The sequence below is a fragment of the Lycium barbarum genome, chromosome 3, assembly GCF_019175385.1.
Source record: "Lycium barbarum isolate Lr01 chromosome 3, ASM1917538v2, whole genome shotgun sequence".
Lineage (NCBI taxonomy): Eukaryota > Viridiplantae > Streptophyta > Magnoliopsida > Solanales > Solanaceae > Lycium > Lycium barbarum.
The window spans coordinates 4,873,078-4,891,484 of record NC_083339.1 but is presented as its reverse complement, the minus strand read 5'-3'; the positions used below and the strand labels follow the sequence as shown (position 1 = coordinate 4,891,484).

Here is an 18,407-nt window from a genome sequence, read left to right as displayed (position 1 = left end):
CTACCACCTTTTAACCAAAGCACCAAGCCTCTTATTGCTTTCTGGGTGCTATTTAATATTTTATATCAAAATTTTAATATTTTCTATATGTCTACATAGAGTATCCTCCGCGATTAATGGGTGCTCGAGCACCAAAAATTTATACATGGGTCCGCCCCTGCATAGAATTACAGTAAAAACTTATAAACTTCAAATTTCGAATCTGCCTCTATTAATTAGAAATTTCTTAAAGTGCCAAGGAAGCAGACCAGTCTTTGATTCAAATCATAGTGTCACAACTCACAAGTACAAACTGTTCATTGGAACTTATATATTCTCTTATGTAAAGTATTAAGCATAGAGATGGGAAAAACCTGAAAGATCTAAATAGTTCTGGTATAAAAATAAATTAGTGGAAGAAGGAGAACAAACCGACCTTAGCTCAGTTGGTAGAGCGGAAGACTGTAGTTGGTACTGTAATCTTTAGGTCGCTGGTTCGAATCCGGCAGGTCGGATTTTTTTATTTTTATTTTTGCTTATGTGCATAAATAAATATCTTTACTGCACATTAAACAATCGTTATGTGGTTAAATAATTGCAAATTGGATAATAGCTCTCTCTAAAGGACACTACCTCAGTGGTGGGTCAAACATCAAAATCATTATGGGGTATATGTAACGCCCATGATGGAAGACGTGCCGATGAGGGTGAATTAAAAAGAGAAGGACTGACGGGATTTTAGACAAACGATTGCAAATTAGATAATCGCTCTCTCCAAAGGATACTCCCTCAATATAGTGGTGGACGATACCTCAAGTCCTCAACAAGCATGCTTAATCCTTAGGAGGGTGTCGGCAACCTCCATGATGGAAGATAGGCCGATGAGGGTAGATTAAAGAGAAGGATTGAATGATTGACTGGATTTTAAACATAAGCTTTTAAAGAAGGGATGCACACGACACCTTAGATAAATCCCAGATCGAAATGGAAGAGCAAAGTAAATTTTTTTATAAGACATAACACAAATTTACATGATACACAAGCTTTTGGGTTCAGTAATGACGTAGCCGAAGAGACAATCTGTAAGGTCTTTTGAGCTAAAACGGATAATACTTGTTATAAACTTGAATTGTGCTACAAAACACCCAAAAGGCTGAAGATTTGGAATTCAATCTTTTGAATAGACGTTTGCCCACGTCTATCCGTGTATGGTGCTACAAAATCACAAATCTCAACCTCTTTCTGATTTGAAAGATTAACAGGTCATTAAAACGCAAATCTAGATTAATCATATCAGTGAGTTCTAAACACCGGATTGTTGTACAATCTTTTTTTTAAAGTTCCTCAATCTAAAACTCATCTAGATGTCAAATAAGGTGTCTTTCTTATACATTAGCTCTTCCGTTTCACCAATAAATAATTTATTTCAGAGTTCTTACACTATGTAATATAATTAGTTATATCAAGTCTTTTACTCTATTTTTTTTTTTTTTGGGAACAGGTAACTGTAGCAAGTCTTTACTCTATTTTTCAAGTTATCATATGAAACTTCATAAGAAAGATTTACCTGTCGTTGCAGGTCAAATTTACTTTTAAATTATACACTATGACAATGCACATAACTTAAAACTCTTAAATAACCATTTCTACAACCTGCCTATGCTCTCCGACCTCAACTCCCAGCAGGGTCCTAAAGCTACAAAACTGATGCTATTTCCATACCATTAGATGCTAAACTATACAGTCAAAATATCAGCATGATGAAGCATCCAACATACTGATGATTCAAGGAGTCTTAAAAGCCACCTGCAATAAATTTCAAAGTCACTGTATCATCATTTAGTAAATAGCATAGGGGGCAGCAGGAACTAATTATTCTGCATCTACATAAATCACATTATCGACAACAGGCGAAACTCCAAAATAAAGACCGGGGACTAGACATTACGAACTACTTGCAGTACACACCAGGGGCGCATCCAACATTTTGCATACCGGTTCATGGAAACCTAGTAACTTTTGCTCCAACTCTATATATGTACTAAAATATCTATAAATAGTTGATTGTAAACCCATTTATTATCTTAAATTTTTCTCTTTTTACTCTTCCAAAATGACTCATAACGGCCGGGGATGCTGGATGGAGTAAAAAAGGTTCAAATGATCAAGAACAAACTCACAATGGCCAGCAAGCTACTCATAAGTATTTCAAATGTAAAGATGCATACCACTCCACGCGGCTTAATGGAAGAAAAATTATCATAAAATCTCAGACAGGGGAGGCTCATGGGGGGGAAAAATAAAGCAAATCAACTAATGATGTCTTTGGCCACCATATTTGATTGCATTACATGCGGAAGATCAGTTCACATACTAACGTTTTGTTATAGAGCATAGAATTTCCTATGAAGTCTTTAACAAGACAATTTTATGATTATGGCTATAAATAATGGAGTAACATATTTTTCGTTTTTTAACACGAGATTATGACTATGGCTATATCATTTATTACATCAATCACAATTTATGTGGCATACTTTCCTTTTTGATCTGTTCTAAAAAAATTGTTATGCTTCCTTGTTTAGTAACAATTTAACTTTAAACTTCACATTTTATCCTTAATGAGATGATTTATAGCCACAAAGGTCTATGGCTTGTATCAAACCACTAGTTTCAAAAGTAATTTTTCTTTCAAACTCTGGACGCTACACAAATTGGGGAGGAGAGAGTATTACTAAGGGTTCTTTGCCATGTGAAGAGTATAGATTTGTTGAATATGAGCATGAAAACTATCAAGGACTTGCATGTTTCTCCTCATGAAAGACTCATACTCTTGGCTTCTTTAGGGAAGAAATTGTCAGTTCTTAGGTTGATAACCTCCCTCCACTTTCTGCCAAATAATCGTTGTATATTGGGGTCTGGGGAGGGTAGGATGTACGCAGACGTTACCCCTATCTTTGTGGGGTAGGGAAGGAAGGTGTGTTTGAGCTATAGAAATTTCGTCAGCTTGCTTGACCACTTAATTCACCTAGAACTAAAGTCGAAGCTAGGCTAGAACATCTTCCTCTGTTTCTTAGGAGCAAGTTTGAGTATCTTCTCTGTACATGAAATACACTATTTTTGGAGTATCCTGCACGCACACGTCCACATTTTGAAGAGTCCGAGCAACATAGGTTTCTACGAGTTTGTGTTCAGAAGTTCAAGTGATTGGAGAACTAGATAGACTTGTGCTTATGTGAATTTTAAGTCTTATCAAAGTTCACAGTTGGATTGTTTATTTTATTGCTTTTATCAAAGATCTATTAACTCTCCAATTATTTTCAAATTTTAAGTTATCTTATGTTGTTCGTACTTTTCTATGTAAAGGTGCATTCTTTTTTCCCAGGAGCTGCTTTTTCTGCAATCTTCAAGCGCTCTTATTGATTATATTCCATCATCATGGATGCTCCGAATGAACTGAGCTATAAACCACCCCCAGAATTTGAGGAGGTCAAAAAGGATTCAAATATCAATCTTAACTTAACAGACTCAACTGAGCTCTGGCTTATACAGTGGCCCTTTAATCAAGTAAGATTCACGAGAATTTATTTTTCTTCCACTTTTAGGGTGTTATAAGGTGCATTCTTTTTTTCCAAATCATTCAAGTCACAATTGGAAATAAGAGCGGAACAAGTTCCTTTCAACATCTATTTATGTTAAGTTTACAGAAGATGAAGATATTTGTTGGTTTTTTTATTTTTCTCATGTTATCACTTATCATAGTTTGATGTACATCATAGTATCTGGTTCAATCTTAATTCTCTCTTTTTTTTTTTTAACCCATCTATGCAACTATTTGATGCCTTCACTTATCTATGAGATCTTATTTACATATTAAAAAAAGATAAGAATTTCTTTCATCATCTAGAAGATAATTTTCTAATTCCTGAATTGATGTTTCGTCTGGAAAGTGAGAAAGGGGAAGGAACGGGAAATGACTAAGAAAGTGCGACTTTTTCTCTTCCTTTATGCAGTGCAGGAAGCAAATAAGAGATTTATGGAAAGAAAAATCAAATGTCAGGGTCTCTAAGTGAAAAGTGGTTGAGCAAAGGAAAAAAAAAAAGGATTGAGTTAATATTTCCCCTCACATAGGTGAAAATACCCAACTAATGAAGAGATTCTGTCTTTTTTTCCCCCCCTTTTCTTGGACAAGCCATCTAAGGATTCCCATCCTTTCCTAGTTTCCGAACGAAGAGTGAGTTTACACATGATTTTGAACTGAATGAGAATGACTCTTAATGTTAGGTGTGCACTTGAGGTTGTTAATATATTTTTTAGTCATCGTCACTTACATGAGTTCTGACTTATTACGTTTTCAATTGGCTACTCCAGCATCCAGGTCTCGATAGGCAAGAAGTTTCTTTGAAGCTCCATCATGATGGGCATATGGGCAGCCTTGAGGATTCATCTGGCAAGTACAGTATTAAGAATAACATTTACATCTAATTGAGTTCATCTCTGCGCTCACAACCTTTAGTTTTCATAGTAGGCTTTTTAAGATATTGAAAGATGCTTTTCATTTCTTAACATCTTGCTCAATGATTGCTTTTGTAACAGGTAAATCATATGATGTGGTCAGTTGTAAAGCGCAGGACCCGGATGCGGTGGTCTTTCTATCTTCCGAGTCTGAGCCAAAAATTGGTAACTCTTAGTGGGCATTTTCTTTCATAATACAAAATCCCTTTGCATATTGCTATCCCTTTGTATATGGCATCTTTATATGTTCGTTTGTTATGTCTTTCAGTTCAAAGCTATTTTATTGATAGTTGAGGCATCATACTTTCATATAAGTTTGTTGTACCATGCATTTTTGTAATGTGAATACTGCAGCTAATGTGACTCGACATCTTTGATGATTTCAATTTGTTGTGCTATGTCCACATATGAGTGAGTATATGACGTGCTCTTTTTGGTTTGTATGTTGAAATTTTACTGCTCTCTCTTAGTTGTGTGAAACTTGTACATAATCCAACCACTAATGCTCTTTTGTTTATATTTTTTGGTAAAACTTTTTGGTATTCCTTAATGTGAACCTCTAGATGATCCAACTGCTGCTATTTTCCCATACAAGCATAATATTAAGGCGTTTAAGCAGATTTTGACAGTGAATTGTTTTGAGTTGTTCTAGTGACCAATATACAAGTCAACTATAAGATATTTGCACCTAGATTGTACCTGCGACTCCAGCTTTGTTTGTCAAACAGTATAATTATATGTCAATTAGTGTTCACTTCTTCAAGATTGTCTCTGATGTTAAGTATAATGTTTTCTTTGCACAAACACTATCTTGTTTGCGGCACTATACTATGATCTTTTTACTTTGAGGGTGTGTTTGGTATGGAGGAAAAGCATTTCCAGAAAATGTTTTCCAATTTTCTCATGTTTGGTTGGTCAAATTTTTGGAAAACATTTTCTCTAGGAAAACAATTTCCCTAAAAATGAGGAAAATGGCATCCCTAGTGGAAATAGGAAAAATAGGTTCCGTAAGTGACATTCCACATGATTGTCTCCTCCCCACCCTCCAACACACCCCAACTCCACCTCCACCCCATAGCCCTCATCCCCACCAGCCCCACACATCTACCCTTCACCCCCACCCCCTATCCCCACCACCCCCAAGTGTTTCCGTAGATTATATAAAATGCTTTTGGGACAATTTTCTGTGCAAAAACATTTTCCTTCATACCTCAAGGACTGTGGCAGAGCTATCGGCACCTCAGGGACGGAATTTCATTTTTAGAAGGAAGATCAATGACTGGGAAGTGCAAAGAATAGCTGATTTTTACAACATACTGGGGAATTTCAATGGACTCCAGGTGAGGATGTTTTTTGGTGGTTGGGCGACGACAGAGGGGTTTATAAGGTGGGTGCTGCATACAAGATGATGAATGAAACAAATCAACAGATAACCAATTGGCCTTGGAAACACATTTGGAGATCCAAAATTCTACAAAGTATCATGCTTTGTATGGCTTCTAGCTAGAGAAGCAGTCATAAGACAGGACAATTTGATGAGAAAGGGGACAATCTTATGCTCTAGATGTTTCCTTTGTGGAGAAACAGGAGAGACAGCCAACCACTTATTCCTACACTGCAAATTTACACAATAGCTCTGGAGAATTTTCTTAAACCTCAAAGGCATATCTTGGACCATGCCTAGAAAGGTCTCAGAGGCCCTAAAGAGTTGGGAGGAAGTAGGACTACAAGCCGAGGATAGAAGCAGATGGAGAATTGTTCCTTGCATTTGGTGGACAATCTGGAAGGAGAGGAATTCTAGATGTTTTGAAAGCATAGAGAATGGTGTGCAGAAAATCAAATTAAAACGTATCTTGCTGCTTGGTTTTTGGAATAATCAATTATACTCAAATGATACTGTTTCTATCATTGATGTTTTAGATTCTATATAGACATAGGACAGTAGAGTTTTGGAGTACTTTTGTAAATATGGTTTCAGTACAACCCATGTACTGTTTTGCTCACAGGATATACAATACAGTTACCAGTTTCAAAAAAAAAAAAAAAAAAAACATTTTCCTTCATACCATACACACATTGAGAGTCAACTGATTTTCTCTTATTCACATGAGGTTCCATCAGATGCATCTTTTTTCCCTCCCTGTTATCATTGTCGAGCATGATGTGTGGTTTGTCGCACCAATTATGATACTTTTGCATGTTTTCGCAGCTGGAAAAATCTCGCGGCGTGTTTCCCTTATTCATTACCCAGAGCCAAGTGAGCTTAAACAGAACAACATAAACTTGAAGCATATGGCTCAGAGGTCATCTGGTGCTACTACATTGACCAATTCGTCTCGTTGTTTTGATATATATATATATATATATATATATATACACATACTAGCAACCGAAGCCCGTGCTATGCACGAGCCCAACATGATTAATTTGGTTATATAAATTTTGGGTGAATTTCTTGTAAATGATTGGTGAACAGCGTGTGAAGACATTACTACATTATAGCTGTCTGGAACTACCGTGCATGTCATGGATACCTTTTAATTTGAGGATGAAACAATTGAACTATAGACACCTTTTAATTTGCGGCTGAAACAATTGAACTTTTATCGTGTGACGGAGCAACCTGTAAGGTTTCACAACAGGCTTCAAAACCAAATGAGAAGCATAACAAACAGTATCACTTACAACTTGCATTATACTAACTATTTCCTGAATTCTTCAGATTGGCACCGACTCTTTCTAAACTCTTTTCCAGTTCTTCTATAGTATATGTCCACTATTATCTGCATCTATCATTTGAACATTTCCTTCAGTCCTTGAATTTTCTCTCCAAAAATTGTTCTCCAAGAGAAATCTACACTCAGAAATTGAGTGAGTTAATATATTTATATTGCATCAAGAAATAATATATCCCAATGTCAGTATCAAAAGCAATCTCATTTTATAGTTGAGCTTTGAAAAACGATTGACACAATGACCGTAAAATCTTTCCCAGAATGGATAAAAGTTCACTTGATATACTCCTCTATCTTATCTTTTCTTTTTGTTATGTATATTATAGATTAATTTATTCAAAAATTACAGTATACATCCAAAAAAAAAAAAAGTGCAACTTTACAAAGTTCCACCAACACAGTTTACATACCTGATTCCACAGCTGATATTCACATCCAGAATGCACAAATTGAGCCCATATGGTTGAGACAAAATTTGTTGGTATCACAATTAACATACCTAACACCACACGTGATTTTCACATCAAATATGGATGAATTTGCCCTATATGATTAAGGCAAAAAGTATTGGATATTAAATAACTAAAAGAAAATGACACATTGATTTACCTGTAAATCCAAATTATTGGGGCGATAAAGAACTCTCCAAATTAACACAATCATCCTTTTTACTCTTCAATGATTGATCATCACCGGCCTCTGTACCTGCATCAAATGATTATTAAGAATAAAACATGTGCCACAACAAATAGAGACGGTCACACGTCTACCATTCAACAAATATCTGTCAAAATGGCTTTCAAGGGTTTCACAGAAAAAAAAAAAAAAAAGTCGACAAAAATCATTTTTGAATTCAATTGTTGTAACATTCAAGGGAGAACTATGAACAATTTGGCTTTATATAAGCTGCATGAACTTTTTTGTGATGTGTAATATAAAATTACCTTTCCACCTAAGGATGGAAAATTTTGAGCTATATTCTTCTCTGTGGTCTTTATAATTAAGAAGAAATAACCATTAGCATGTAATTAAGAAGAGATAACTATTATACATGTAATTTTATAACTTAAAAAAGATAAAATAATGAAAAGAAAGTTGGTCTGAGCATAAATGGAATAGAGTGGAATGAAAAGCATAGTTATACCTTAAAACATTCAAGTTATCAACATAGTATTCTATTTGTCTTAAAGTGACAACCATTATCGATCTAGTTCTATTCCCCTTGCTAAAGTTCTTTCAAGTATCAAATTCTACACAGAAGAAAATGTTAACTTATTACTACATTACCTCCTCGTTTTATATAGGTAACATCGAGTAAATTAATTCAAACTGATCATGTGACAGATCCTTGGAAACTTTTCTTAGATAATTTTAAGTACCATAATATGCCCACAATTTTCATCTTTAACAATGATTTAAACTTATAAAAAAAGTTCTAAACTGGGTTGACAAGACTTGAAGTTGTATAGAAGGCCAAATTTCTACTGCATGCCTTACAGCAAAGGGGAGTGCCTTTCCCTTTGAACCTATGTTCTCTTCCTCCTTTTCATTCCCAATCATTTTCCAAGTTTTAAATTTTATTTTCTTTGGCCTTTGTCAGAGTTTTCAGTTCCCCAATATAAATATTGCCTTTCTTATAATGTGGTTCTATTTCAGAATACTTAACTTTAATAAATAAGTAACCATTTTGCACCATAAAACATACATTACTGAATCTTCCAACCCCATTATCAACGGAGTTCCGAACTATGCGTCTCTTGTTCTAGAAATTTGCCATCGTACTGCAATTTCAGAACGTCTGAGATCTAAGTAGTCAACACCTATATTAAACTATCATCCAAGCACTGGATGAAACACACTATAGTTTAAAATTTTTTGGAAATAATTTCAAATTAGGAACCAGTTCACCAATCCAAAGACTCAAAGCAAGGTGAGTCGTTTATTATACTTAGTATCAGTTGCACTAATCATGAAACATTCATGAAGAAAATACAGGTGAACTCCCTTGTCCACCTTCGAAAGAAAAAAGAAAAAACCTTGTTTAATCAATTCAGGCATATTTGAGTGTATCAGCACGGGTAGAAAAGATTAGATTGGTCACCTAAAATATCAGATTTGTATTCATCAAATATATAGACTCATGCATGTGCATATCAAGCCAGACATGGAACAAATTCGTACACCAAAGTTGTGCTTAATTTTTTCTCTTTCAACTTCGAGATATAGCACAAACGTACGTAAATGAAGACTGACTGAGAACAAAATCAATTAAGATTTCTGATGCAGCTGACATAAACATACCAAAATCAAACTGTCGACAGAGATAGAAATATTTAAAGGGTACCGCGTTGAAAGTTTCTGAGAATATCAAATTCTGAGAGTGAAATGTCTAAAGGTACTTCCTGAACTATTTAGCATCCACAACCAAGTGAGTAAAACAAAATTTGTAGTTCTCCATGCACCCTTTTAAGAAAAGGCCACCAAATATCAATAAGAGTACCCAGTGCCTCACTTGACATACAATGGCATATATTTTCAATGATAACGAAGGAACCAAGAACCATCAAAATTGAGAAATTTGGAAGAAAATGGTGTGAAGCTCACAGAGAAGCTGAGAAGGGCAAAAGAAAATGGACGAAAAGACACTAAACTACTGTATCTAAAGGGTGAGTTGTGGCACACAATAGACCAAGCTTATGGTATAACTTTTATTACCTTTTGTACAATAACTTATGGTAGTGTATACACGCACACACTCAAAGTACTCGGACAGGGAGTATCATGCGATCAGGGAGTTCATCCAAATCTACTAAGAGAAAACACAGTGACGACCCTGCGAAATCCAATGGCCAATCTATTCAAGATTCAGGAAAAAGCGGTCTTAGTGCATTGACCTCTTCAGGGTCCTTTGATCAATCTCAAGATCAAAAATCAAAGAAGAAAAGGAAAATTGATGGTTGAAGTGTTGGCTTAAGTATTTTTTGCGACTGTTTTACATTAGTTGTAGAACAAATATATGAGGTTCCCCACTGCTAGTGTGCCTTGCAATGCTTTTGAAGTATAAGTTTTGACCTGCTCATTTTTTATGAGATTAAAAATCTTCCATAGAGATGAAATGCAGGAAACTGGGAATTTCTTGTGCAAGTGCATTGATGAGACCAATACTTCATCAAATATCCAATGTCAAATATCTTTGTTTTTGTTTTTTTGCGTCTTCATGTTTCGGCCCCATAAACGTGCTGGTCTAAACCAGGTTAGGAATCAGTTAGAATTTGAATTTCATAAGTCAGTAATTTTTAACTACAGAAAAAATGGAATATTAATATTTGGAATATTAATGTTTGTAGTTTTTAACCATGGACATTTGCCAATACCCAAGAAGGTGAGCTTTATTTAGGTTGGGGGATTTTGTCGTACTCTTTAATGATATGATTGGTGGTGTTGTTCATGTCACTTTATGCGTACCTTGACTGTTCTCTCGAATATATGTTGCCTTTTCAAAATAGAGGTATCAGATAATTCTGTCTGCTAAGAGCCTGTTTGGATTAGCTGGAAAAAAAGTGGCTTTTAAGTATAAGTGCTTAAAGTTATTTTATAAATAAGCAGTTACGTGTTTGGATAAAAGTGCTTAAAAGATTTTAGAGGTAAGGGTAGTATTGGATTTACAGAAAATATAAGGGATCAAGGGGTAAAGTTGTTGGTCAAACCAAAATGGCTTTTAAGCCCAAAAAAAAAAAAAAATAGGGTTGAGCAACTTCTTGGCTTTGGCTTATTTTAAGCACTTTTTAACTTAATTTAAGTTGTTTTCTATTTTACCAAACACCTATAAGCCAATCCAAACGGGCTCTAAGTTACATTGGGGAAAATACAAAAGAAATGGAGTATATTTTTTTGCCTTCATTAGAATTTAAGTTAAATTTTAAGGTCAACGTCAATTTCATGGACTCTTCATGTAATATCGTCACATCAACACTAGTAAAGTCTGTTATACCCCATTTAAACGGGTTAAATTAGGTACAACATATTGGAGATTCCTATTTTTGCTTTATTTTAAGGAGTTGCCACCTAATTGATTTTAAGGTGAATTAGGGCACCTAATTATTAACTAAGGTAAAGCTAACTAAACCTCCGTTAATAGTCTGCTTAATCAGTGTGATTCTAGGTAAGGGTTCTTTATTATCCTAAAGGGAAGGGGTTAGGCATCCTTTAGAATCCGTTAACTACGATTATCCGGCCAAACTTCACCACCATTTCTGCTAAAATTAGTGCTCCTCCAGTCAGCACTGGATGAACCATGTAAGGTCCTTGCCAGTTGGGTGCAAATTTTCCCTTAGCTTCGTCTTGGCATGGGAATATGCGCTTCAATACCAATTGCCCCGGTTTGAACTGTCTCGGTCTTACTTTCTTGTTAAAAGATTTGACCATTCTGTTCTGATAAAGTTTCCCATGACAAACTGCATTCATCCTCTTTTCATCAATGAGCATCAATTGCTCATATCGACTCTGTATCCACTTAGCGTCACTCAACTCCGCTTCTTGGATAATTCTCAAAGATGGTATTTCTACCTCCGCAAGTAACACAGCCTCTGTCCCATAGACCAAGAGATAAGGCGTCGCCCCAGTTGAAGTCCTTATTGACAACTGTGCGAAACATGAGCTGCAGTCATTCGTTGATTGTTACGCAGGATATCACCAAATTCTAATGGATGAAGAAGATGCCGAGAAAACGGCATTCATCACACCTTGGGGAGTATACTATTATCGGGTGATGCCTTTTGGGATCAAAAACGCAGGTGCCACCTATATGAGAGCCATGACTACAATTTTTCATGATATGATCCACAAGGAGATTGAGGTCTATGTGGATGATATCATCATCAAGTCACGGAAAAGTTCAGATCACCTGACGGACTTGAAGAAGTTCTTCGACAGGTTGACACGATATAATTTGAAGTTAAATCCCGCAAAGTGTGCATTTGGTGTTCCTGCCGGGAAGCTGTTGGTTTTTATCGTGAGCAGGAGAGGTATAGAGTTGGATCCTTCGAAGATAAAGGCCATTCAAGAATTGCCTGCCCCAAAGAGTCGAAAGGACGTGATGAGTTTCCTCGGCCGCCTCAATTACATTAGTCGGTTCATAGCACAATCGACAGTGATATGTGAGCCAATAATCAAGTTGTTGAGGAAAGATGCTGCTACTAAATGGACAGAAGATTGCCAAAAAGCCTTCGACAGAATCAAAGAGTATTTGTCTAATCCGCCTGTTTTGGTGCCTCCAGAAACTGGAAGACCTTTGCTACTGTATTTGTCCGTGTCAGCAAATGCATTTGGATGTGTGTTGGGACAACATGATGAAACGGGGAAGAAGGAGCAGGCAATATACTATTTGAGCAAGAAGTTCACGCCATACGAGGCGCGATATACTTTATTGGAGCGCACTTGTTGTGCCTTGACTTGGGTTGCACAAAAGTTGAGACATTATCTGTCTGCATATACTACTTATCTCATTTCAAGGATGGATCCACTCAAGTATATCTTCCAGAAGACTATGCCTACTAGGAAGCTAGCCAAATGGCAAATTTTGCTAAGTGAGTTTGATGTTGTATATGTTACCCAAAAGGCTGTCAAAGGGCAAGTAATAGCCGATCATCTTGCTGAAAATCCTGTAGATGAAGAATACACGCCCCTTAAGACTTATTTCCCTGACGAAGAGGTGTTGTTTGTCGGGGAAGATATCGCAGAAGAATATCCAGGGTGGAGAATGTTCTTTGATGGGGCAGCAAACTCCAAAGGAGTCGGCGTTGGAGCAGTCTTAATTTCAGAGTCAGGCCAACATTATCCAGTTTCAGCAAAGCTCAGGTTTCCGTGCACCAACAATATGGCAGAATATGAAGCTTGTATTCTTGGGCTCAGAATGGCTATTGATATGAACATACAAGAATTATTGGTCATAGGCGATTCTGACTTATTGGTTCATCAAGTGCAAGGCGAATGGATCACTAAGAACGTGAAAATACTTCCGTACCTGCATTGCGTGCAAGATTTGTGTAAAAGATTTATCAAGGTGGAATTCAAACATGTTCCAAGGACCCAAAATGAGTTCGCTGATGCTTTGGCAACCTTGTCCTCTATGATTCAGCACCCGGACAAGAATCGCATAGATCCTATTAGGGTGAATGTGCACGATCAGCAGGCTTACTGCTTCTATGTGGATAAAGAGCCTGATGGAGAACCTTGGTATTATGATATTAAGAAGTACCTCAAAGCAGGAGACTATCCAGAAGGCATAGCCAGTGTTCAGAAGAAAACACTTCGAAGGTTAGCAAACCATTTTTTCCTAAGTGGAGAAATCCTTTATAGGAGGACTCCAGATTTAGGGCTGTTGAGATGTGTTGATGCCAAAGAAGCGGCCAAGTTGATTGAAGAAGTGCATGGCGGTACATGTGGGCCTCACATGAATGGTTTTACCCTGGCTAAGAAAATTCTACGAGCTGGCTATTTTTGGATGACAATGGAATCGGATTGCATTCGTTTTGTACAAAAGTGTCATCGATGTCAAATTCATGGCGATTTGATTCGCGTCCCGCCAAATGAATTAAATGTGACAAGTTCTCCGTGGCCCTTCGCAGCTTGGGGCATGGATGTCATTGGCCCTATCGAGCCAGCTGCATCAAATGGGCATAGGTTCATTTTGGTAGCCATCGACTACTTCACGAAGTGGGTAGAAGCATCTTCACACAAATTAGTAACGAAGAAGGTGGTAGCAGATTTTGTTCGCAACATCATTTGTCGATTCGGAATCCCGGAGTCGATCATAACAGATAATGGAGCTAATCTTAACAGTGACCTGATGCGGGAGATTTGCAAAACATTTAAGATCACTCACCGCAATTCCACTCCTTATCGACCTCAGATGAATGGAGCAGTTGAAGCAGCCAACAAAAACATCAAGAGAATATTGCGGAAGATGATTGACAATTACAGACATTGGCACGAAAAATTGCCGTTGGCCCTTCTCGGTTATCGCACCACTGTAAGGACTTCAACTGGGGCGACGCCTTATCTCTTGGTCTATGGGACAGAGGCTGTGTTACCTGCGGAGGTAGAAATACCATCTTTGAGAATTATCCAAGAAGCGGAGTTGAGTGACGCTAAGTGGATACAGAGTCGATATGAGCAATTGATGCTCATTGATGAAAAGAGGATGAATGCAGTTTGTCATGGGCAACTTTATCAGAACAGAATGGTCAAAGCTTTTAACAAGAAAGTAAGACCGAGACAGTTCAAACCGGGGCAATTGGTATTGAAGCGCATATTCCCATGCCAAGACGAAGCTAAGGGAAAATTTGCACCCAACTGGCAAGGACCTTACATGGTTCATCCACTGCTGACTGGAGGAGCACTAATTTTAGCAGAAATGGTGGTGAAGTTTGGCCGGATAACCGTAGTTAACGGATTCTAAAGGATGCCTAACCCCTTTCCTTTAGGATAATAAAGAACCCTTACCTAGAATCACACTGATTAAGCAGACTATTAACGGAGGTTTAGTTAGCTTTACCTTAGTTAATAATTAGGTGCCCTAATTCACCTTAAAATCAATTAGGTAGCGACTCCTTAAAATAAAACAAAAATAGGAATCTCCAATATGTTGTACCTAATTTAACCCGTTTAAATGGGGTATAACAGCTTGACGACTCTGCTGGGGAATTATAGGTTCTAACCATAACAGACTTAGGTTAATAAATAATTTGTTGAAGTTTTGTTTGTTTGTTTTACTTTGCCTTTATTATTATTATTTTCTCCCTTATGTGTTTTAAGTGTTTTATTGCTTATGTGATTGTTTCTATGTAATATGTATGTTATCGCTTTCCTTAAACTGGCATTCCGTTCATATTTCTTTCACTCCTGGAAAATTCACACAAATTCACACACTTAAAGCGGTTTCGCGGTTCGCGGCCGTGCACTACTAAATTACCCCTTTAGTTGGATCGATCTTGTGGATTTAGTCGATCGGCGGTGCAGTCGACAGCCACGGACTTTCCACTCCCAAGTTGTCCGCTTGGGGGAGCCTTGCGTCATAGGAAACCAACTCCTAGTCAGCCTAAGATAGAGCTAAACCAAAACCCTCTTTAAGGACATGCACGAGCCTAGGAGGCTTAATACCCAAGGTGTATTAAGTCCTTGTCCAACATGTGAATAAAAACTTACCATTTCAAAAAATAAATTGTCCAACATGTGAAGAGAACAACCTAATCTTTTTTTTTTTTTTTTTTTTTTTTAGAAACTGGTACTGTAATAACAACCTAATTTTATTTTCACTTATACGTAAGACCTGTGTCAAATAGTCAGACAGCAATCGATTCAGCTCTTTATACATATATAATTACTTTAGTTTATTCCTTATCAAAATACAATACTTTTATTATATGTAAGGTCTTAGCCAGACACAATAGGTTTGGTTGAACTCGCTACTTCCAAACTAGATTCTATTGGGATCAACAATATGAAGCACTATAAGCTAGTCAAATAGCAAGCTACAGATCAAAGTTCCTTCCTTGCTTAGTAAACTTTGATTATACTAGCGGCGCATATATACACACTATAACTTTACCTGATCAAAAAAATAAAAAATAACAACCAAAAAAAGTTAGAAGAAACTTAATCTGCTTAAAAGATCTCTATACTTATGAACATTATCAGTAAGAAGAACGTGCATTCAAGAACAAGTAATATTAAGGACATTAACTTATAGTCCCCCGCATTTTGTAGGTCCATTCAGATTTGTTCTGTGGATCCAAGTTGACACTAAAACAATGGGACAAATGAAAGTTAAAATGCAACAATAATTCAAAGTCACCCTAATAAGAAAACGCTTAAACTGGAGAAGGAATACCTTCAAATAAAGACGAGCATTTCGTTCCTTCAATCTATCCAGTAAATTTATCCAGTCTACCCTACTAGGTTGGAGAAGTTCCACCCATTCTGCTAGAAGTGAAGAAGGACCATCTTCAACTTGCGACGAAAGTATTTTGTCAGTAATAATTTTGCACTTGCCAGCTATTGGTTTTGGTTCTTGATGCCATATGATTTTCTCAGCCTCATGAACCTTATCAGCCACTTGAGACCATTTTGAATCGGACAAATCAAGTCCATAAATCTTGTAGTTAATCCACCCACGCCTTTTGGGAAGAGACACAACTTTACTTTCTCCGACACTATCCTCCTCCTCTTCTTCTTCCTTAAGACGACGTTCAAGACTGATAAAACTCACTCTCCTCCATTTTCTCGCGCGCCCATTTGAACCTTAACTCCCTAAGCATCTCTCCGCGAATACCAACTTCACCAGCAAACCTACACATGTCTTTAACTTGCTCAGCTTCAAGAAAGCTCTTCATTTTCTCTTTCCTTTTCGCTTTCTCCATATCTTCCAACAACACATTGCTCACTTCCCACACTGTCTTCCACAAATCCTCACTAAAATCACCTCCAACTATCTGATCGAAACCGCCTTTTTCTAGCTCCTCAACAACCTTACCAACAATAACCAAAAGCATATCATCAATTGTTTTTTCTTGTCAAAATCAGGTTTGAGTTTACCACGCATTATCCAAACAAATCTTGATAAGAACTCATTCATTGTGGCATTATCACTTAACACTTGTTCAGAACCTGTGTGAATCAATCTTTTACAACCCCAAGTTTCCATTTTTCGATTACTATGCAAACAATCATTGTGACATTTCGTCGAACAGGTGGGGGGCGGAACCAAGAATGTAAAGATTGCAGCTTTCTGGTGAAAATGAGGGTATTGAGATAGAATTCCATTTGATAATTTGTTGATTGTTTGCTTGCAAATTAAGTGTTTCAGATTCATTTTGATGAATTAGGGTTTATGGAAAAAAAATAAGAGCCCGTTTGGATTGGCGTATAAGTTGGTTTTAAGCTTTTTGAAGCTTTTCTAATGGTTTGGTTGACCAGCTTAAAGTCATTTTGTGGTTAAAATAAGTTAGACTATCTCAATTTTTTTTTAATTTTTTTTTTAGCTTATAAGCTGTTTTCAACTTATAGACATAAAGAGCATATTTGGATGGGCTTATGCCTATAAGCTCTGTTTGCAGCTTATATTGAGATAATCTAACTTAATTTTTTGACTTATAAGTTATTTTCAGCTTATAAGTTATTTTAAATAAGATAAATTAAATGGACCTAATTATTTTTTTGAGCTTATTTTACTTTAAGCTGACTAGCCAAATACTCAAAAATGCTTAAAACAGCTTATAAGTAACTTATAAGTCAATCCAGGCTCTAAATTCGGGAATGGAGGGAGTATTCAGTAAGTACAGTTTACGTAGAAATGGGGAAGAAAATGAAAGATCTAAATAGTGTTGTATTAAAATGAATAGTGAAAGGTAAAAAACAAACCGACCTTAGCTCAGTTGGTAGAGCGGAAGACTGTAGTTGGAACTGTAATCTTTAGGTCGCTGGTTCGAATCCGGCAGGTCGGATATATATTTTGTTTTTTTTACCTTTTGTGTGCATAAAAGAAAAATTCTGTAAAAATCTTTATTGCATAGTTAAATAATCGTTATGTTGTTAAATATTTGCAAATTGGATAATTGCTCTCTCTAAAGGACACTACCTCAGTGGTGGGTCAAACCTCAACAAGGATACAATTTTTAGGGGTTGTCTGTAACGCCCATGATGGAAGACGGGCCGATATGAATTGATTACTTTTTTTTTTTTTTGCGCGGATTATGCTTCATTTTTGGGGTGGTCTTTAATTTTTTTCCCTTCAAATTGGTTATCTTTAAGTTTTGTCATTCACCTAATACTCCGAGATTGTGGGTTCGAACCCAGCTTAGTAAAACAAAAAAGTAAGGCAGAATTTGCATGAGCAGAAGTAGAATTTTTGCTCATGCAGATTCTGCTTTAAGGCTCAAATTCTACCTTACGTGGGCAGAAATTCTGCCTCTGCCCCTATAAGGCAGAATTTTGGCCTTAAGGACAAAAGTTAAAGACCACCAATTTGAGGGGCAAAAATTAAAGACCACCCTCAGCTAAGGACAATCCTACAAATTGCGCGATTGATTAAAGAGAAGGACTGACAAGCTTCTAAAGCTTGGAACCTTAAACGAATTCCATAGTAGAATTGAAGAGCGAATTGAAAAGCTTTATCGTAAC

The 18,407-nt window shown here is 36.7% G+C and overlaps 1 protein-coding gene, 2 non-coding genes and 1 pseudogene across 6 annotated transcripts; 3 read left to right on the top strand and 1 right to left on the bottom strand.

The window, feature by feature from the left end:
• Positions 1 to 410: 410 nt before the first annotated feature.
• Positions 411 to 494, top strand: TRNAY-GUA (transfer RNA tyrosine (anticodon GUA)). The gene is given in 2 exon segments: positions 411 to 447; positions 459 to 494. It is a non-coding gene; the product is annotated as a tRNA-Tyr (tRNA).
• Positions 495 to 2,484: 1,990 nt separating this feature from the next.
• LOC132629994 (mediator-associated protein 2-like) lies at positions 2,485 to 10,452 on the top strand. 4 transcript variants are annotated; one of them, XM_060345473.1, is made up of 5 exons: positions 2,485 to 2,847; positions 3,346 to 3,546; positions 4,351 to 4,429; positions 4,576 to 4,659; positions 6,704 to 6,933. In XM_060345473.1, the coding sequence occupies exons 2-5, from the start codon at positions 3,418 to 3,420 to the stop codon at positions 6,931 to 6,933; spliced, it is 522 nt and encodes a 173-aa protein (XP_060201456.1). In that variant the 5' UTR covers positions 2,485 to 2,847; positions 3,346 to 3,417. The 4 variants fall into 4 exon arrangements, with proteins under 4 accessions (XP_060201456.1, XP_060201460.1, XP_060201458.1 ...); XM_060345477.1 differs by lacking the exon at positions 2,485 to 2,847 and adding an exon at positions 9,976 to 10,452 and having other exon boundaries at positions 2,854 to 3,546; positions 6,704 to 6,841; XM_060345475.1 differs by lacking the exon at positions 2,485 to 2,847 and adding an exon at positions 2,854 to 3,152 and having other exon boundaries at positions 3,365 to 3,546.
• Positions 7,204 to 17,321, bottom strand: LOC132629993 (small ribosomal subunit protein mS77 (rPPR2)-like; annotated as a pseudogene).
• A 326-nt stretch (positions 17,322 to 17,647) lies between these two features.
• On the top strand, positions 17,648 to 17,731 carry TRNAY-GUA (transfer RNA tyrosine (anticodon GUA)). Its single transcript is given in 2 exon segments — positions 17,648 to 17,684; positions 17,696 to 17,731. It is a non-coding gene; the product is annotated as a tRNA-Tyr (tRNA).
• Positions 17,732 to 18,407: the final 676 nt, after the last annotated feature.

What these genes read in the sequence shown, in the direction of transcription:
- LOC132629994 (XM_060345477.1), top strand. Translation starts at nt 3,418, where the DNA reads ATGGATGCTCCGAATGAACTGAGCTATAAACCACCCCCAGAATTTGAG. An exon ending in CAGCCTTGAGGATTCATCTG is followed by an intron (nt 4,430 to 4,575) that starts GCAAGTACAGTA and finishes CTTTTGTAACAG; the next exon opens with GTAAATCATATGATGTGGTC. An exon ending in CGAGTCTGAGCCAAAAATTG is followed by an intron (nt 4,660 to 6,703) that starts GTAACTCTTAGT and finishes ATGTTTTCGCAG; the next exon opens with CTGGAAAAATCTCGCGGCGT.